General features: G+C 48.5%; 1 protein-coding gene across 1 annotated transcript in view; it reads right to left on the bottom strand.

Moving 5' to 3' along the window:
* EPHB1 (EPH receptor B1) overlaps window positions 1-22,013 on the bottom strand; it is a 430,513-nt gene that overhangs the window by 263,051 nt on the left and 145,449 nt on the right. The window contains exon 3 of the mRNA XM_041733571.1: window positions 1,807-2,488. Coding sequence (XP_041589505.1) covers window positions 1,807-2,488 — 682 coding nt within the window. The remainder of the gene's footprint in view (window positions 1-1,806; window positions 2,489-22,013) is intronic.

Below are 22,013 nucleotides of genomic sequence, written 5' to 3'. Positions count from 1 at the left end.
GGGGGTGACTGACAAGCAGCAAGGACAGCAGAACCCCCCCCCCCAAACCAAAAGAGAAAAGTTCCAATTAGCCCAAAGAAATGAGAGCTTGTTCCCAGAGTTGCAATTAAATCAGAACCAGTCAATGCTTGCTCTGGTTCCTGCCATTCTGCTCAGGAAATAATGAGAAAAACAAGAGGGCCCAGCCAGCAAGTGCAGCATGGCAGCCCTCCGACGCTGCAGAAATCACCAGTGCTACTGCAAGCCTGCCTGGAAGCTGCTGTACCTGCACCTTTTTTAAGAAGTCAGCCTAGTGCCTGGGTCCCCACTCAGACCCTGACAAGTGCCCAAGAGGGTGCCTCCTGCCCACCCCCAACCAAGGGGACAGAGAGGAGTGCGGTGGGGCCAGGCAAGGCTGGTTTTAAAACTGTCTGCCTTGATTCATCACTCACTCTGGCACTCTCTCCCCTCTGTTTCCACACCATCCATCACGGGTCCCATCACCAAGAAATCCAATAAAGACACAAAGGCCGGGCTCTCTGCTCTCAGCAGTCCTCAGAGAGGCTGCGGGAGTGCCCCGGCCCAAGCAATTAGCTGAGTCCAAAGGACTGCCGAGCTGATGGGCATTGGCAATCTTGTGCCTAGTGTGTGGCTGCAGGCATCTGGGGAGCTGAGTGAGTCGGGGGGAGACAGGCAAGGGCAGTCTGGTGCTCAGGTGGGGAGGCAGGTGACAATGGGGAGGACAGCTGACAGGGAGCCCACAGCAGAGCAGAAGGAGCAAATACAGCCTCAACTTGTCCCCCAGTGGTCCAAAGCAACCGAAACGATGAGTTAGGGGCATGGTGGTCATTTCTGAGGTTTACGTGAATCTAAAACTTTGACTGTCATGGGCAAAATGTAGTAAGAGAACAGTCTTCTCTTCCCCAGCTCTTAATGTCTGCTACACGTGTTCAAGCTCCCATGAACTTACCGGAGAAATGAGCTGTATAGGGTCTCGAGACCCTATTAGTTACCCTCAGAGAAGAATTTCAAGCCAGTTCAGCTCATTCATTACCAGGTTTTACACATGTGCTCCCCTGGACTGAGCAGAGCCAGTGTGAGCACACAGTTCCCTGACACTCCCAAACTGCAAAGGCCACACCATTCTGTATCGTTCAAGCAAAGGAACACAATAGTTGATACCACTTCCCCCCATCTCAAACAGCTCACCTCCTTCCAGGACACATGAAAGCTAGCCCCCATCCCTGCCCCAGGACCTGGCATTGAGTCCCTGGGGTAAGACAGCTGAGCATAGGACTTTGAGGTAATAAGCTACACAGGTGTGGGGCCAAGTTGGGTAGTCAGGGAACTGAACTGAAATGACTTAAAATATTTTCCAAATTCAGCCACTTCTTAACTACCCTTGAGTGAACTGTCTATGACAACCCACATTCTCCATGCCTCAGAGCATGAGTCCTAACATGATGCAGGGGTGTGTGTGTCTGTGGTAGGGGAGGGCAGGAGAAGAGGGAGAGAGCACACATGTGCATGTGCGAGGGAATATGAAGGTCCGTGGCCCAAAACTAAATATAAGTGAGTGGTTATTAAGTTATTATCTACCCTTTGAAGTTCTCCCATATCCCACCATGAATACCAACATTCTGGTTGGACACAGTTGAAAACTCATCATGCCTAGCACTGGGAATGTAGGTTCCTCAGAGCTTTAGAACAAGCCATTAGGCTCTTCTGTTCCTTTACGACCCAGGGCTGGAGGTGGGGAAAACTGGCAGATTGGGCCCCACCCCAGGTGGGCAGGAAGCAGAGGCCTTAAGAGGCTCCAGGACTTACCCTTGCAGGCCACACTGTTCTCAGGCTCATAGCCAGGCTTGCAGGTGCAGCGCCCAATGGGCACCATCCACTCTCCATCCCCGTTGCAGTAGAGTTTGATGGGCACGTCTACTTCCTCTGCGTTGGGGATACATGTCCCCCGGGCAATCACCAGAGATGTACTCTCGGCCCCAGTCATGGTCTCCGGAAACACGGCAAAATTTTGCACAATGCTGGGACACTTCTTGAAGAAGACACGAACAGAAAGGAGAGACATACAGGCTCCGTAATCCTGGAAAGCGAGGTAAAAACCATTCCGGGTGAGAGGCCCAAAGCTTCTGACTTCTGTGTTGACCTTCATCAACCTTCCCCCGAAGTCCACCTGGGAGAAGCTCTCATCTGCAGCAATGGTGTCTACTTTGAGGTAGGGGGCCTCAGACCAGAAGGCTGACTTCTTGGTGGCAATAACTGAGTCAGTCTCATAGTAGTACAGGTTGAAGGTCTCCTTACAGGAGCCAGGGACGTTGGGGAGGCTGCTGCAATCCCTCACAGTGAAGCGCATCTCTGCGTAGATGCGATGGGCCCCCCGCCGGTGGATGAAGGTGGTGAGTAGCCAGTTGTTCTGGTTGGGCTCAAAGACGTTGCACACTTGGTAGGTGCGGATGGTGTTCAGGTTTTCATCATAGCCACTGACTTCCTCCCACTGTCCCAAGCCGGCCATGGATGAACACATGCAAAAACACAAAAGAGAGGGTGAGAAGACAACGAGAGGCAGCAGAGAAGCCTGGTGCTGGAGGGGGCCTTACGAGCTCACCAGTCTAGCTGCCTGGCTTAATGAATGAGCACACCTAACCTTAACTTGCTTCTTTTTTTTTTTTTTCTTATAAAGGTTTTATTTATTTGAGAGAAAGAGAGCATGAGCAGGGAGAGGAGAGGCAGAGGGAGAGGGAGAAGACGACTCCCTGCTAAGAAGGGAGCCCAACATGGAGCTCAATCCCAGGATTTCAAGATCACAACCTCAAGCCAAAGGCAGACACTTAACCAACTAAGCCACCCAGCCACCTCTAACCTGCTTTTAAAGACAGCAGATTTCAAAGATTTCTCTGCTGGCCATCCTGACATATAATAGACTTCACTCTAGGAAGCCCTTCTGCACCTAACAGACAGCGGCTCCTGCTGTGACTCTGGCTCATTACATCCACAGGGTCAACCTGCAGCTTCCCGTCCAGCAGGGACTTGATATGTAAGGGCCACAGTCTCTCCTCTCCACAGCCACTCTGTGGATGAGGGGTCTGACTACAGGTCATTCCTCATCTTGTAAATCTTCAGTTCTGAACCTAATTCTTTTATGGTGGTGAAGCACCTTTGGAGTTGTGAAAAGCATATGAATATGAGGCTTTTAAGAATTTCTCAACAAGCATAGATTCTCATAAACTTTTAATAACATTGATCCCTTTGAAAGACCTAGACCAGAAAACTGGTGGGAGACAAGAGTCCTATGAAAAAGGCCAAACCCACACTCAAACCTAAAAAGCCAGGATCCAAGAAATGAGGAGCCAGGAGTGGCCTGGCTGCAGCGACCGATCAAGGAAGAGCTGGCTAGCTTAGCAGGCAGGGTGGCCTTCCTTCACGGCATGTGCTGTGACCCCAGGTCTCCCCCAACCAGCCTCTCTCCACCTGAGTCTGAATGGGATGGAGTTGCTGAGGCCAACACGAGAGGCCCTCACCCCAACTCTCAAGTGTTCTGCAGGACCTGGAGCTCCAACCTCAGGGCCATAATAACGTTTGCTTTGCCAGAAAAAAAAAAAAAAGGAGTAGGGGATGCTAAGTGAGATCCTTAAGGAAGCAAAGCAAACTTCATTGTGTGCAAACTGCAAACTGCAAACTGCAAGTAGGGACAGGATGGAAGAAGATGCTAGAGGGTGTCACACAGGGAGGAAGGAGAGCTTCTTAGCAGGGGAGAGGCAGCACACTTCACATTGGAAAAGAAAACTCATTTTTAGCAGCCCTGTAGGTGGGAAGGAGAAGAGAAACACTGCATTTATTAAGTGCCATCTCTTGATCGTCCCTATAACATTGAAAACTAGATACTGTCACCCCAATTTACAGATGAAAAGATATGCAATTCGCCCATGGTCACATGGCCATAAGAGGAGACAGGATAGAAAGGAGAGAGGAAGAAGTGCTTTGAATGGCCCAAGAAATGCACCTACTAACTTATTTCAGTAACAGGTAAAAAGGGGCAGGAGGTTCATAAAGTCACAGCTTCCTTAACCAAGCCACTCTTTGGCAGGAGCCAAAGAAGAGTCACCAGGTCATTCTTCCTTCCTTGGGCTGGAAGAGGAAGCAGCTCTCCATACTGGGGAGCTCTCAGGATGCTGACCTCAAGAACCGGGGGTAGTCCCAGAAAGTTTCAATGTGTTCGTTAAATTGTGTTCTGATTGCCAGAAACAAGTAAGTGACAGATGAAATTAAGCTTCTTAAATAGTGAAAAGAAAAAATAAATTAAGATCCTTGATCTTAATATTTAGCAGTAGCACCAAAAAAAAAAAAAAAAGTAGAAAATAGTACCACTCATTTCTTTAACTACTGTGCTAATGGCTTATTGTTCACAATGTGGAGCTGAAGCGTACAAACTAGAATTCTTCATTTAGAAAGTTGAAGTCAATCTTGTGTGTAGGGGAAATATACACAGTTGCTTCTTACACAGAATTAAGCCTCCTGTAAGAGGGGGAGGGCCAGGCTTTCCTTCGAGCATGCGCCAAAGCATCTGAAGACCAGGCATGGCATGGAGGAAAAATGGGCACAGGGAGAGCTGGTCCTGCCCGCCCAGGCCTGTGGAGTAACCTCACAGCCACTCCTGCAGCCCAGGCCCCACCTCCCAAGCAGCAGACTAGCACTCCATCCAAGGCCCTTCCCCCCAGCCCCTTCCAGCACCTCTGGGTAAGGTCCCTTCCCCAGTATGGAGTCCTGGGTGAGCTCCTTCCAGATCCTTCCACACTGCCAAACCTCACCTGGAGTTTGCTTGATTTCTTATTGATTCTGTAGATGCCAAGGAACCAACTTTTACTCCTTCTTAAAGATTGAGTTATGTTCTATTTAAGTGTGTTGGTAAAAGTTATGTTCTGCTTGCCTGGGTTTTTGGAACCAGAAGCAAATATACTGGGGAAAAGTTGCTGACAGTTGTTTTAGTTCAGATTTTCAGAACTCTCTCCCTTCTGTGGCCATTCTGAAATACCATTTTCCCAGTTGACCCTATGTGACTTCTGAGGGAAGGACAGGGTTGTTGTTTTTTTTCTTTTTTCTTTTTTTTTTTTTCCTGTTCTTCTGCAAGTGTTTAAACAGGATACTACTCCCTGGCCATTACTTCAGCTGGGCTGTGTGAGGTCTCAGCACAAACTCAAGGCACCTTTGTCAATGCACAGGTGAAGCCTGTAGGCCCATTTAGGACAGGGACCTGTCCCAGCCAGAGTCCCTGACCCACTCAAGACCACTGCAGCTTTACTGTATGGGAGCAGGATGGGAAGCCCACCTTTCAGGGCTCATCTTAGCACCGAGACTGGCACCACCAGCAGGTCTTAAGTAGACAGAATGAGGCATTTCTACTCTTACAGAGCTGGGATATTGAGAACATTTATCTTAGAACATGACACTGATTGGTATCATAAGACCCAACAGAAGTAATCATTTCAAACATTAACCTCTCTGGGCCTCAGTTTTCTCATCTGTAAAATGAGGAATCATACTGGGTGACCCGAGTTATAAAATCCTACACAGATTTAACTGATGCCACGACAGCTCCTAAGGGAGCGATCAACGCAAATTAGGAGGAATACAGCTGTCTATTCAAAGGGAAAGGGGAGAGGGAAATTGAGAGAAAGGAGAGATGCTTAGGGAGAGATCATAACTCCCTGATGTTTGGGGAAAGGCCATGACAAAGCCTCACATTCATTTCTTTCTCCCTTTCATTCCCCTGCCAGTAGGTACGATGGGGATTGGAAAAAATAAACCCGATCAGAGTGGGTGAGAGGAGGTATGAACGCCTTCCAGGCAAGTGGCAGTTAGGGCTGGGAACCTTGAAGACAGAGAATCTTCTGGCAAACGGAGATGAGCGTGGCTTGGCATTCCTAGCAGGGAGGGATAAATGCTGTTATTTGTTTGTGATATTTGGAATCAGCCTCACTGCTTTCGAGTTATACCCCATTCATTCATCAATGGAAAAAATATTTACTGAATGCCAACTTTATGCCAGGCATTCTATTAGCCACTGGGGATACAACAATATGAAGCTTATAATCTAGTGAGAGAAACAGAAATTAGACAAATGCTTATTAAAATAACAAAATAATGACACTCGTGCTAACTGCTGTGAGGGGAAATTACAGGGTGTCAGGAAGGGGGGATGTACCTGATACACAGAGGAGCGTCACTGAAGGCTCTCCAAAATGAGAGAGAAGGGACAGATAGAAGTTAGTCAGGAGCAATGTGTGTCTGCAGGGTGCCCAGAGGGACAGAGAAAGAGTGTGTGTGTGTTGGGGTTGGGGGGATTGTGGGAGTAAAATATGGCCTGGTGCCATGGAGTCATGTCTCCCTTGTGACAGAAGAGTCTTAAAAGCTGCAGGGGCAGGAATAAGACTGAGGAAAGGATGAGCCTGGCCTAGAACTCTGAATCTCATCCTGAGGGGAACTGGAAGTCACTGATGAGTTTTAGTGAGGAAAATACAGGTGATCAGAGCTGAGGTTTCAGAAGATTTCTCTGATGTAGAAACTGGGTTGGAAGGCCACCTCAATGCATGGGTGGGACAACTGGAGGTGGGTAGAGTGGTTCTGGCAACACATGGCAATAGGTTGCACTAGACCTGTGGCTACTAAAAAGATACCCTGGGATAGCACCCCTAGGTTCTCATGAGCCAAGTGTTGGGCAGGGGCCAGAGAGACACTTGACCAGACCACGGGCCACGCATCCCCTTAACACTCTTCACTCATTGACTCTACCTCTCCAACCAGACTTTGAGCCACACTGTGACCCAGGGCACACTGCCTCCCAGCTCCCCATAAAAGAGGAGCCTACCAGTACTGGATATCCTACCCCACTGACATGTAATATCCAGATTCTTTCAGCCAAGGCCTGTGCCGGCCCCAGTCCCTGGAACGCACTCTCACAGCCTGTCCCAAAGCTCATTTCCTAAAGGTCTCTGTTCACTGGCAGCTTCTCAGCCTCTCCTTCCAGACATCTGACATACTGCCTCCTGTGTTCCTTTATATAATTGTCTTTTCCCATTAAAATGACAACAAAGCACCATGATTTGCTTATCGGCTTGGCAAAAAATTAGAAAGACAAAATACAAAGTCTTGGTAAGGATCTGGAGCAAAGGGCACTTGCAAGCCTACTGGTGACAGTACGACTGATTAAATATTTTAGAAGTCATATCAGAAATTTTTTTCAACATTTAAAATGTTGGCCACAGCTCAGATCAATAGGGGAAAGGTACATCATTTTAAGAAATCATTGCAATAACCGAGTAACCATCTGGGAAAAAACAACTTTGCATCCATGCCTCATTCCTTACTTCCAGGAGAAATTCTTAGTGAATCAGAGCTTTAAACATTAAAAATGAAACCACAAACATACTAAAAGAAACCATGGACAATTTATGTATAGTAATTACAACATGAAACTCAGAAGCCACAAATGACCTGACTGATCTATTCAACTCTACACGATTTTTGTTAAGGGAATAGCAAAACTGGCCAAAATCAAAAGGAGAAAAAAAAAATGGAAACATGCTGGGAAGAAACTATTTGTAATTTATCATGGATAAAGTGTTAATTTCCCCTAATATATAAAGATAATCTATATGTCACTAATAAAATACAAAAACAAGCAAAGGATACTAACAAACTGCTCACTACAAAAGAGATAGATACAACTCATAAACTTATGAAAAGATACTGAACATTATTTAATATCATCAAAGTGATAATTAACCACACTGTGATACATTTGTTGGGGGGGGGACAGAAGTTTGATAGCACACTGTGTTGCAGAAGGTGTGGAAAATATGCGCTCTGATATGTAGCTAGATGAAGGGCAAATTGATACAGCCTCTATAAAAATTTTGGTTTTATTTACCAAAACTGTAAATGCATATACCCTTTGACCCATTCACTTGTAGGATCAAGCCTCAGATATTCTTTTATATATATAAAGATAGGTATGAACAGTTATGACCTGCAGCCACCACCACCTCCAGAGTTTTATATCTGCTCACAACACCTGGAGGTGGCTGGACCTCAGAGGATCATGGGCTTATGGACAAGATAGAAGCCTTCTCCAATTTGCTCTGAGTGGAACCTCTGGGAGCTTTGCACAAGCATGGTCGAAAAAAACCTTAATTGCGGCAGAAATTCTCACCAATCTGTGGGATAGGGAGTACTCAGAGTCTGAAATAATTTGACTGAAAAAAAAATAAGGTCCAGGACCTTTCTTATGCATCTTTATTTGTGGACTAAAATTCATAATCCTGCATTACAATCTGACTTGAGTCCTCCCTTCTTGGAGCTCTCATCCGCACTCCAATACAGAACCTAAGACCCATGTTAATGTCCATCAACTAATAAACACATAAATAAAATGTGATGTGGCCAGACAATGGAATACCATTCTGAAATAAAAAAGAATGAATTGCTGGTACATGTGACATGGACAAACCTCTAAAACATTATGCTAACTGAAAGAAACTTGACTTAAGAGACCATATATTGCATGATGCCTCATACATGGACTGTCCAGAAAAGGCAAATAGATAGAAAAGTAGATATAAAAGTCTGTAGATAGATAGAAAAGTCTTAGTATTTCCCTGACATTGGAGATGGGAATGGGGAGTAATTTCAAATGGGCAGAAGAATCTTTTTTGGAGGTGATAGAAATGTTCTAAAATGGGATAATGTATGGTGATAACTATAGAATTCTGTAAACTTACTAAAAATTATTGAACTATACAATTCAAGTGAATAAATTTATGACATGTAACTAATACTTCAATCTAGCTTTTTAAAAATGTCTTTGGGGTACCTGAGTGGCTCATTCGGTTGTCTGACTCTTCGTTTCAGCTCAGGTCATGAACTCAGCGTATGAGATCAAACCCTCAGTGAGGTTCTGTGCTCAGTGGGGAATCTGCTGGAGATTCTCTCTCTCTCCCTCTCCTCCTGCCTCTCCCCTGCTCATGCTTTCTATCCCACTTTAAAAAGAATAAATAAATCTTTTTAAAAAATTCTTTGGGCAGCCTGGGTCGCTCAGCAGTTTAGCGCCGCCTTCAGCCCAGCGTGATCCTGGAGACCCAGGATCAAGTCCCACATCAGGCTCCCTGCATGGAGCTCCTTCTCTCTCTGCCTGTGTCTCTGCCTCTCTCGATCTGTGTCTCTCATGAATAAATAAATAAAATCTTTAAAAAATAAATTAAAAATTAAAATTAAAAAATAAAACATTCTTTGTTATCTGATCCAGCCTACTCCTCAACACTCCAACAATGTTGGCTTGGTCTCTATTACCCACAAAAGGCATGCCCATTGCAAGTTCAGGCCCTTGCTTGTCCTGTCCACTGAGCCAGGGATGCCCTTCTCATGCCTTTATCCCTATATCCCAAGTGATCAGCATTTGCTTGACCAAGTTCATTTGTGAATGAATAAGTGATGCCTGAATTGAGGCAAAGATGGCATCTAGAGAGGGGACAGGTGGCCAAGGAAGTGGAATCCCTATCATTGATTCTGGGAGCCTGAGTAGAATCACTAGGGTGGTCCAAAGATGGGATCAGAATCTTGGGCCCAGGAGCCTACTCAAGGACCACTTGATTTTGCAGCCTGGAGCCAGGCAGGTGTCAGGCCAAAAGCGTCCTCCATGTGCAACACACCCACTTTGTCACCATAATTTGCCATTTCTTCCAGAACAATGTTCCTCTTATTTGGCTTCTCTCTTGCATTCCCATGACCATGTGCTAGGGCTGGCATTACTTAATGCCTGGACTTATGCCCTGGTTTGCTGTTTGTCAGAAAGTAATGACAACAGACCAGGCAAGAGATGGCAAGGATTCAAACCAGGGATACATCCTCTCACATCTGCACATGGAGACAGTGGCCATCCCTGCCTCCTGATGTTGTTGCTGTTCTGACTGGCCCTTAACTCTTTTCTTCTACCCTCATCCCATTCCTCCAAGACACAGAACCAGAGGATAACCAACCTGGCTGGAATCCACTGTAGATCATGTTGATGGAAACCTTTCATTGGCACATGGGCACACTGAGGCCCAGAGACATTCAATAGTTGGTCCGAAGTCGGGCAGCTGAGGAGTGCTAGAGCCAAGCTCTCTGTAGCTCCCTCCTGTGAGGGGGCTCAGGTATTCTGTTCTCCACGACGCCTTCCTAACTTATATTCAGCTACTGTTTTCCCGAATGCTTAAAAGCATGATTGAGCTTATTCCACACAATTTAGCATTTCATAATACATCGTTTTGAACGATTTGTTAATTGCTTCGTGTAGGACTTTGGATTCCGCTACCAGGCTGTGAGCTCCTTGAGGACAGGGAATTATGTTTTGACTAATTTATTAGTTGATTTCGACAAGCACAGTAATTCTATGCATTTAGCTTTGCAGCACTGCTACTACACCGCTGCATTTTTATTCAGTAATATCTGGGACCAGTGAGATCCACTGGTTTCTCAGGAATCCCTTCTCCTCTCACTTTTTACCCTGGAAGATGTCCACACATAGGTTTGCAACCTCCTGAAGATCTATCACCAACTTCCACCTCTCCCCAATGCCCCTAGACTCTTTCCCTAGCTGCCTGCTGGACACCTCCTGATGAAGACTTGGCGCTCCCCCATGCTCCCTGCAGTCCTCCTGTGCACAGATGGCACCTCCACCAGCCAGTCTCTGTGCCAGGGATCCAGGAAGCACTCTGGACTCCCCCCCCCCATTTCTGTCACCCATCGTGGAGCTGAGGTGCCAAACCCACATCTCTCTTCTCCTCCATAGCTCATCCATGCGGTCTGCCCCTTTCCCCACTGACATCCCTCCCCTTCCTGGTCACTCTGCCAGGCATTCTCTTTAACGCCCCTGTCCAGTGAGTTTTCTAAAACACAAATCCATCCTCCCCAAGGGCTTGTCCGTAGTGGGCTGCACTGTGCTGGGAACCTCTCCATAATCCCAGTGCCTAGCCCTCAATAAATACTGGAAGACCGAGGGATCCCTGGGTGGCTCAGCAGTTTGGTGCCTGCCTTCAGCCCAGGGCATGATCCTGGAGTCCCAGGATTGAGTCCCACATCGGGCTCCCTGCATGGAGCCTGCTTCTCCCTCTGCCTGTGTCTCTGCCTCTCTCTCTCTCTCTCTCTCTCTGCCTCTCATGAATAAATAAATAAATAAATCTTAAAAAAAAGTACTGGAAGATTGAGGGAATGAGCAAGGCCCTGGTCTGTTCCTTAACTTCTCTGCCTCCTTAGCCCCCGGTCCTTTCCTGAGGACTTACTGCTAGTGACACCAGGCTAACTTTTGGCTGGGAGAAGAAATGGAGCAGCTTTGCACAACCAGCAGAATATTAACAGCCTTTGAAAGAGCACTATTATTGATGCAAATGGACCTCCTGTCCTTGAGATAAGCATAGTAAAGAAAACAATGACAACCATTAGAAAGTACTTGTTCAGGCTTTGAGACCATGACTTTGATGTATGAGAAAGACACCTCTAGGTTCCTCCAAAGATCTAGATTTGTTAAACTTGCTTGTTGGAAGTCAGATCTTGCAGGTCTGTTGCTCAGAAGTGACCAGCAGTGTCTGTTGACATTTGAACAGTGCATATTGGGTGTATATTCACTATCTGCAGTCTGGATGTGTGTGTGTCTGTGTGTGTGTATAAAACATGCTGTTCCCCTTCAAAACCACTGCCATGAATTCTATCTACCTGCCCATCTACACTGACTTCTAGAACAACCTTCAGAAACTCAAACATATTCTTTATCCTCCAAGAGTGGATTTGGAGTTCAGAAACAGACAAAAGCACTTGGAGCCAAATCTGATGAGTCAGATGGATGAACAAGCTAAGAAATAATATTTCTTGCTCAAAAATGAAGAGCTACTATAAAATAAAGTGAAGAGAAGCAAGCTGATAGTTCCAAGTATGGAGTTTTGGAAAGATTTGTGATAATTACCTGCTCCCTGGACTGCTGCAACATCCCCGTGTAGACCCCGCCCCTCCCGAATGCCCAAAGGCTACCATGATGCTGCATCCTAAGAATTGCCCTGAATAAGCCATTTCCCTGGGGCCTGACTGGGAAGGACACTTCCTCTGGACACTGCTATTTAGGAGGAAGATATAATTGAAACCGGCTTTTTGGCCTCTATTAGCCTAACAAGATCCCAGCTATTCTGATTTGTACGAAGCCCAGCGCATTTAACTCACTTTTTAATATAAAGAATCAAGCATCTATTACACCGCCAAGCAGTGTTCTCTGGTTGTTGGTGACCCAACAGTGAGCAAGAGACAAAGTCCCTGCCCTCGTGGACTTTGTATTCTAGTAGAGTGAGCCAAAGGATGAACCAGCAAACAAATGAATAATATCAAGTCAGACTGTTAAATACACTTGAGGAACAGGTAAGGGGACGGAATGACAGCTGGCAGTGGGGTCATCAGGGAAGGTCCCCTTTTAAGCAGAGATCTAAATGACACCAAGAGCCACCAGCCTAGAGAGCACCAGACAGAGGGGTGTTCCAGGCTCAGAGAACAAGAACGAATGCTCTGGAGCAGGAATGTGCCTAGTACATGGCCAAGAAAGCCCGGAAGCCAGGGTGGCTGTCAAATGGCACAGGGCAAGGGGAAAAGGGAGGATGTGAGGCAGGAGAGGTTGCCAGAGGCCAGGCGGGCCCCACCTCTGCCAGTTATAGCTCTGTAACCGTGGCCGACTTTCTGAGCGTTAGTTTCCTCACCTGCAAAAGACTGTTTACCTTGGTGGGTGCCGGGAGAACCGAAAGATCGTGTAAGTAACTTATCTTGCACCGCGCCTGCACGCAACTTCCATTCAGTAGGTACCAATTATCATTTCCACTATCATCAGCAGCATCACCATTGTTAGGTTAACCACAGGATCCATCTCTGGCTGACACATCAGGATGTGGAAATCGTCTCCTCCACCTTGGATAAATAATCCCGTGTCTGGTCAGCAGAACAGTAGGACTAAAGGGACGAAATCCACTTCCTCAGAGGCCCGGAGAGAGGGCCAGTGGCCCCCTTCCCTGCCCCTCCTGGAATCTCCAGGCCTTCCTCTGGGCAGGTTTCAGCATGGATTCCCTTCTCTCAACTAGGCAATCCCTGGAGCCCTGTCAGCTACCAGTTCAAACCACGAGATGACACTGGACTCCGTGCACAGGCTTAGGTTCCCTTCAGGTCCATATTTGGGCACAGACTGCTGTTTGAGGGAACCTGTTATTTTGCAAACCGTCACTGCCAACACACCCAACGGAACCATATGGAACCTCCCCGGCACCGCCCAATCAGAGGAAACCCAAAGACCCACTTTCAGACCTCAGTTAGAGACGGCTGCCTCTCTGAACAAGAAGCCCACTGAGGCCCGGACAGCACACAACTTCGCAGAGCCCACAGGAGGCCCCTGATTCTTTGGGGTAGCAGATTGCTCGGGCTGGGCTGGTACTGCCACCCAATCGTCCTGGACCCCAAGCACGTGGCCACTGTGTAGACAGTAGGCTAAGTCTGAAAAAGCTGAGATATTAGACAAGCTAGAGGACTAATTAAAATGTAAAATGTGGTCCATGGGGCATAAAGTCTTACAAGCCCTGAGGGATCTACCATTTAGTACACCAACCAACCAAGGCAGAGATGTACTCAATGGCCCCCCTGAGGGCTGCGAGCACTAGCCCACCTCCCAATAGCCTTAATTTACCTCCCAGATGTGCTAGGCCAGGAGGACAGGAACGGCCCCCACTCATTACCATGGCTCCATGTGGTGTGCCTGCCGGAGAACTGGACTGGCTACCTTGAGGCGGGGGCTGCTGGAAAGGGCTTTGCTACTGCAGTGGTACAGAGCAGCGCATTCCCTCAACTATTCACTTACTCTCTGCCATGCAGAGGAGCACTGGGAGGGGAGTACGGGACACAGTTAGGTATGGAAAGAATTAGAATATGGAAAACATACTCATTGTTTCCCAGTGCAGTCTCTAAAAGTTTCTACAAAATCCTTTTAAAAAAGACTGGATGGAAAAATGCAAGAAATATTGCCTTTGAGGTGGAAGCAGGAGAAATGGCCCCAAGCAGAAACACATCCGGATCGCTGGGAAAGAAATTTTTGTGCTTACTCCAAAAGGGTTGGGATTAAGAAGCACTGCTGTCACCATGCCTCACACAGGACTCCAGAAGTCATGGTGACCCCCGGTTCAGCACAAGAGTTCAATTCACAGACTCGGGAGTCAGCCAGATGCAGCTGTGTGACCATGGGCAAGTCTTTAAACCTCTCTTGGCCTCGGCTGCTCCTCTGTCACAGGGACACTAACAGCACCTACCTTGTGAGATGGTCGTGAGGATTAAACATGACAATTCACGTCAAGTACTTAAATCTGAGTTAGGGACCCCTTGCAAGTCAGCTATTATGATATCAGCTCCCCCCCCCCACCCCCCCCCGAGACATATGCTTAAAAGTCTTGGCTCCCCTTCCATGGTGTGTATGATCTAGGACTCTTCCCAGTCTGGCTGGCTGTTTGCACCTGCGTATCCTCTTTGGTTCCTGCACATGCGTGTGCATGTGTGGGTACGTGCCTGTGTGTGGTTGGGGTTGCGGGTGCTGGCTGGGGCCTAGGTGGGGCCCGTGTGCCCTCTCTTGGGTATGACCCCCCCCCCCCCCAGTCGTCTTACGAGCACTGATCCGCTCTGCCCACTTCCAGCCAGGGTGAGCACCTCTCACTGCTCAGAGATCCCACTGCTCTGGGAGCCACTAACAGAGAGCGAGGCTGGCTGGGCCCGAGGTCCAGATGGCATGCATCTCTTTGCATCCTGGCACATTTCACACCCCGGTCTCTGCCAGCATGCCAGGAGAAACACTGCAGGCTTGTGCCTCCGGAGGGGGCTCCTTGTCCACAGCCCCCGGGGCCACTGTAACTTCCACCAGGCAGCAGCATTTTGTACCAGGCCCTGCCTGGAGTGGGGTCCTCAGCCATTATGACAGCTGCTGCTGCTGTTGACACTGCAACAGTGACAAATTCATCCTTCTGACAAGATCCCTTTAAATAATTCACAGGGAGCTAGGGATTAAGACACTGTTTCTCTCTGTCTCTGTTGGGATTTAAAACACCTCCAGCTGGGGTATTTAAAGAGAGTATAATGGGCTGCCCCCTTGGGTCTCCCCTCCCCCTTCCCCCCTCTTTCCCATTTCCCAAACTCAGCCCCCACCCCACCAGCCAGCCCGATAACAAGGAGGCCCAGAAAACAAGAAAGAAAAAAAAAAAAAGGAGGGAACCAGTGCTTGGCTGGTCACTATGGCAACCGTGGCAGGGTATTCAGCTGTCATTATCCCAGTGCCTCACACATGTGATTATCTTAAGCTGTCGATTGAATGTGGTCCTCACTGCTGTCCAACAAGGCCTTGTCGAACAAGGCAGGGGCGGGAGCTGCAGGGCCCCAGGCCCCAGCTGCCTAATCCTGCTCTACCCAGATCGGGGTTCCACTGATGAGGGAGGAGCAGAGCTACCAATGGGAGAAACTGAGGACATTTCCCTGCAGCTCGGAGGGATCTCTGCTCAGGACGCGCATAGCAGAGGCTGGCCCGAAGTTGGGCCACCACACTGGGCCAGCCGCTAGGGACGTGGGCTCCTCGATGCATGAGAGCAGAGAGTTCTGGCTGCACCAGGGCCAGGCTGGCTGTGGCCAGCTGGAGCCGTCCTGGAGACGAGAGAGCAAGCTGTGGGGGATGGAAGAGGCTGGTCTCCCTAAATTTCGTGGCTTCCTGCCATCTCAAGGTTGGGGAAAAATCCTCATTCTCAGGGTTCAAGAAAATCACATCTAGCCTGGGAAGAGGACACACTGCCCTCCACCCTGTCTTCTCTCTCCTCTGATTGTGAGAGCGTGGCCGCAGTGTGTGACCCACTTCAAGACATTTTTTCCTGGGACTGCAGCTGCTAGGGTGTGGTCTGGGAAGCCCTGGGGAGGGCTTTGCTCTCATTCCTTTGCCTCCCAGACTTTGCTACCGATTGTCTTTGCGTTGAGGTTCCCAGGTCCACAAAGATTCTTTGAATAACATGATCACTGGTCACCCTAGTGACCCTAGCACTAGGCATGCTCCAGATTTTCCAATATTTCTTTTACAACTCGGCTTCCAGAATGATTCCATTGTGGCGATGTGCTCAGGCCAGCACAGCACACACCAGGACCACCATCACCTGTGACTTGTACCTGGATTACTCCAAATACCACAAGCTCAGCCTGGCCTCTCCTGCTTCTGCATCTTGTGCTCAGTCCCCATGAGTAAATGACCAGCCACATGCAAGTCCCCACCAACCTGGGGCACTGCCCACCTGGCTCGCTCCTGGCTTGTTGCCGCAGAATGAGCTGTTCAGGTATAAACGTAAATGCAGACCATTGCCACTAACCATCTTAGTTTGAAGGCAGAGCTCTCTATCGGCAAGATAAGTTCAAATCTTGACTCCAACATTTTTCCTGTTGGCTGTCCTTTGTGACACCGGGCAGTGCACTGGACATGCTGCCACCACCAGAGTGGTGAGTGGGACAGGGTCCATGGAGAAGAGGATGTGCCACGACTAGACGCCCCCCCCCATTCTATCGGCACAACAACACCTCAAATGGAGCAGGGGCTGGCTCTACAGAAGTGCCAATGAGGCCACTGGATGGGACAAAGCAATTCATGGGGGCCCATCCCTTCACACATCTCACTTCCTAGGAATCCTATTACCTGAACATTTGCTGAGGTCTAGGAGGGGAAGCTGACCCCCAGGCTCCTGCATCACTGCCTGGAGCCAGCCCTCCCCAGGGACTACCTGTGTCCTCCTCTGGATCCCTGTAGGTCCTCCTGGACCTGGTGCTCCCTGCCCCCAACTGCACACATCACTAAGTATCCGTTCCACCTCTCCCCATACAACTTGCTTTACAAAACAATTCATGTCGTGCTTAAAATGTGCACTGCTCATTAGCACAGGGCTCTCAAACTTTCTCTTTCCCTTCGTAGAAAACAGGGAAACCTTTGCCCCTCCTCGTCCCTCTTCCCCAATTTCTCAATGACAAAATGACTCTGAGATCCCTTCTTCACAAGTCTTTGGGGGCAGAGGTACAAGAGTGAACTTTGTGTCCAGACCAGCCTGGGGTCAGTCTCAGCAACACCCCCAAGCAGTCCTGTGACTCTGGATAATCGCCCCGAGTCTCCGTGTCTGCTCTGTAGAGTGGGAGAAATAGCACCTGGCTTGCACAGGCCTGGAGAGAGTTTGCTGAGGTCAGACAAGTAATTTTCAGTGCCTGGTACACAGCTGGTGCTTAACTAAGGAGGACTAGTAGTAGCGGTGGTTATCACTATCGTTAACAATAACATCGTTATTAATAACAAGGTGTGCCCTCCGATGGTATTCACGTTGGAGCAGTTTCCCAAAGGAAACGCTGGAATGCTGATCTTGTTTCTCTAGGGCCCCCTCAACCAGTTCACACCCTCACCCCATGCAAGTCAAATCCCTCAAGCCAGAGTCACTGCAACCACTAATACTAGTCAGGGCAAGTGGTACTGACTGAGCTTCAGAGTTTACAAAAAAAAGTAAATATCTAATCCTGCCAACCACTGTACAAACAAGATCTTACATTACCCATGTGATAGGGCAGGAAACGGGCTCAGAGGAGTTAAAGAAGTGAAGGGAAAATGGAAATAAACCCAGGACATTAGATTCCAGATGCTGGGCTTGCTCCTTTATACCACCAGAAGTACAGCAACCCCCCTTTATCCGTGGGGTTCCTGTTCCAACACCTCCAGATGAGGCCTGAAACTGCAAATAGTCCCGAACCCTATATATGTTTTTCCTGGGTGTACATAGTTAGGATAAAGTTTAATTTATAAATCAGGTACAGTAAGAGATTGACAACAAGAACTAACAAAAAAAATAGAACTATTATAACCATCTACTGCAACAAAAGTCATCTGAATGTGGCGTCTCTCTCTTAAAATATCTGACCGTATGGCACTCACCCTTCTTGTGATGCTGCGAGATGATAAAACGTCGCTGGATGAGAGGGAGTGAGGGGAATGATGTAGGTATTGTGACACAGCGTTAGGCTACGACTGGCCTCCTGACAATACATCAGAAGGAGGCTCTTCTGCTTCTGGGCTGCAGCTCACCATGAGTAACTAAAACCTTGGAAGTAAAACTGTGGCTAAGGGGAGACTGCCATACAGTGCGATTTGGGCCAGATGATTCTAGAACCTTTGGCCGTGAGGGGAGGTAAAGCCAAAGGCATCATTGGAAGGCGGCTCTGTTCCCACAGAGACCAGGCTCGTGCCTCCAGAGCCAGACTCAGGGTGCCCACCTGTGTCTGCCGCTTCTGCCCTCCCTTCTTCCGTTTTCCACCTATCCATCTTTGTGAGGCCTCGCAACTGCCTCACCTTCCTTCTAAAGCTTCCTCTTGCCCCATTTCTTTCTTTCTTTCTTTTCTTTCTTTCTTTCTTTCTTTCTTTCTTTCTTTCTTTCTTTCTTTCTTTCTTTCTTTCTTTCTTCTTTCTTTCTTTCTTTCTTTCTTTCTTTCTTTCTTTCTTTCTTTCTTTTTCTTTCTTTCTTTTTCTTTCTTTCTTTCTTTTTTAAGGTTTTAGTTATTTATTCATGAGAGGCACAGAGAGAGAGGCAGAAACACAGGCAGAGGGAGAAGCTCCCCCTGTGGGGAGCCCGATGTGGGACTCAATCCCTGGCCCTGGGATCACGCCCTGAGCCGAAGGTAGATGCTCAATCACTGAGCCACCCAGTTGTCCCCCTTCCCCATCTCTTTCCTTCACCAAGGCAGGTAGTGTGCCGGAGCTGTGAGTTCAGGCTCTGCTGACCCACCTCGGCTGTGCCCTGGTGCCTGTGTCAGGAGACCTGTTTCCTTCTGCTGCCCTGAGAGCCACACCTGCCTTCAACTTGAGAAGCTCCATCATCAGGCCCTTGGTCCTCAGGCTCACACGTACCAGAGGCAGGAGGCTTTCAGGGTTGGAACTTGGGATGCAGTGGGGCGACTGCCTTTCTCGGGAAGGTTTCAGAGGAGAGCAGAGACACCTATCCACCTGGGCAGATGAAGGCTCCTCCACAATGGGGAAGGAGCGCTGGGTGACCCCTGGGGTTCTCACACGGAGTCTGCAAACAGAAACTTCTCCTGCTCTGCTGCTGATCGTGGCTCTGAGCCCTTTCCAAGAGCAAGATGATCAATCTGCCAGACAGTAAGGTTCTGGTGACCCACCACAACTCCCAAAGTTCTTTAATACAGCAAGCGAGCTAGGGAAGCATCTCTCCCTTAATTTGTCTCCCTCTTCCACTCCTACCTTATCCCCCCCCCCCCGCCCACACACATGGTCATACCACCAATATAATAACTATTCTTCTCGATGACAATGGCCATCTGTGACATTCTATTGGCCTCTCTGTTAAAGGCCCGCACACACGCCCACAGAGAAGATCTCATATAAAAGCCCCATGAGAGAGCAATGACAAATGACGAAGCCAGCCAGAACGGTGCCCTTGCCTCTCAGTTGGCCCACCTCTCCTCTCCTGGGGTCCCACTGGGCCTCAGCCCACCAAGCCCCAGCACTCTTCCCAGAGTGGCAGGGGCACCTCAGCACCTCTGTAGACTGTCTTCCTCTCCCTGGGGCCCCACCTCCCCGGCTCCTGTGCCTTTGTCTATCACTGTCTCTGTCAGGCAGGTGATTTTAAACTTCCATTCCTAAAAGACGCATATTATATAAAAAAATGTTTTAAGTGCCTCAGGGTGTTTTGTTCCTCATTGCTTCATAAAAGTGACATTAATAGCCAGGGAAGAGCACTGCTGAGTGCAATTACAGAGGATGTTTCAGGTATGAAAGCTGTTTGGAGCCTGCTAATGTTTTCTAATTACAGGCCTTTTGGTAGCGAGAGAAAAAGATAAAGAGTGGGTGGGAGGCCCAGGGTGGGGAGCTCTGACTTATCTCAGTGGTTTACCTGAGGAGGCCAGGGGACAGAAGGAACGGAGGGAAGGAGCAGGGAGGTCAGGGGCCTACTCCCTGGGAGGCATGGCCTCTCTCAATGGAGAAAGCAATATTCATTCCTGGTAACAGCTCAGGAAAAGGATACCATCCATCTACCGCTGTTGTGAGGGAAAAACATTTATATAGGGAGCCTGCATTCGAGGAGCCCATGGCCACACAACCCAGGAGCTCCTTCTGGAGCCAGCCTCTGGAGACACCACGGTGGGCAGCACTTCATTTGGAAAGATGGTACAGCAAGGTGGTCAGCAGGAGAGCAGCCTGCAGGAGGTCAGATGTCAGCTCTGGCACTTTCTAGCCATGTGATTGGAAGTAATTTCACAGCTGATTCTCTGCCTTAGATTCCTCATCTGTAAAGTGGGGCTGTCATGAGGATTAATGTGTGCATGGCTGTCATGCACTTACGGCCTGTGATACACGAGTTCTAATTTTTCCCCATCTAGCACCTGTTCATCCTTCCGGTAGCTATTCCTCAATTCCTTCTGGGGACTTACTCCCTCTTGCCCTCCATCCCTGGGCTTCTGGTGGGCTCAGCACAACACAGAGGTAGGGCACAGAATTTAGTTGGGTCACCGGGTGCTCTGCTTGTGCAGGACTAGTTCAGGGCAGCCATGGGATTCAAGCCAAGCCCCTCAGGTCCATTCGGAGCTACTTTCAAGGGCTTTTCCCAAGGCAACCACAAGAAGGGGTGTGTTCTTCCCCAGGGGATATGAATGAACGAGGTTGTAGGGACTGGGGCTGCTGCAGACTTCTTGTGACCTAGAGGAGGCCCAGCATGGAGCCAGCACCATGAGAGCAGACACAGGAGAAAGTGGATGGGGAAAGAAAGAATGAGCAGGGGCAGAGACGAGACCTAAGCCTCTGGAGAGCCCACACAAGCCACATCAGCCCCTGTACCATTCAGTTACATGAGCCAGGCAGGGCACCTCCTTTAAGACTGAGTTGGGCTTTTCTGTCACTGGCCACCAGAGAACCCTGACTGATATTAAAGTGTGACTTTCAGCAATCAGCGACCAGGCCAAAGGCTCCCAAGTCCTAGGTGGTAGTGCCAGTCTGAGAAAGGATGACCAATCCCAACCCCCTTTGCCTGCCTGTCCCCTGTCAAGGCCTGAAATTCAAACACCAGAAAACTCCATTCACAAAATCATTTAGCCCAGAGCTAAATTTCTCTTGAATTTGCCTAATTTAGTTCGGGCTTTTCTGTCTTCATTAACATGATTGAGTCATCAAATAAAGAAAAGAGAAAAATCCAGTCCTCCAAAGGGTTAGTACTATGCTAACACTTCTTGAATGTTTACCGCAGAAAATGTTTTACTGACTCATCGCATCTATGGAAAAGATGCCATCTTTGCCCCACTGAGGAGAGGGCGAATCTGGAGCTGAAAGAGTCTAAATGCCCAGCCCAAGATCACACAGCGGGGAGCTGCAGAGCTGGAATGGGAGCCAGTTTATTTGATGCCAAGGCCTAGAGCCTTCAGGGCTCCTCCAGAACTTCTCATCCATCAGACAGATAAATTTCAATTGATTTTGCATGGCCTTGGAACGAATGGGGTGTTATTAGAGTGGATTTCTCTCCTGAGCATGCTTTCCTTTTTCCCATGATAAGGGCAGCCGGCAGGAGTGCCTGGATGACTGACAGGAAGCAAGAGGCAGCCTAGGACAGCCAAGTGTCCAGGGGGGTCCATGTGGACAGCAAGGAGTGGCTGTGCAGTGAGGCCCTTGTCCTGCTCTCGTGGACGTGTATCTTGTGTCAGGACATACTGAGTTCATTTACCAGATACACGTGTTTAAATTCGTGTCATTCCCTCTTTACGGTCGCCTCCTCTGGAAGCTCTGCCACTAAGTCCAATAACCCTCCCATCATTTAAGATACTTTCAGAACTCCAGGATTGAAATCATTTATCTTCACACATACACATGCATATACAGACCCGCATATAGACACACATACAGGTATGCAGGTGACTATAAATACATATAT

This window comes from Vulpes lagopus, chromosome 19 (assembly GCF_018345385.1).
Source record: "Vulpes lagopus strain Blue_001 chromosome 19, ASM1834538v1, whole genome shotgun sequence".
NCBI classification, from domain to species: Eukaryota; Metazoa; Chordata; class Mammalia; order Carnivora; family Canidae; genus Vulpes; species Vulpes lagopus.
Note: the sequence above shows the minus strand (reverse complement) of the source record. Positions and strands in the feature narration are given on the sequence as shown.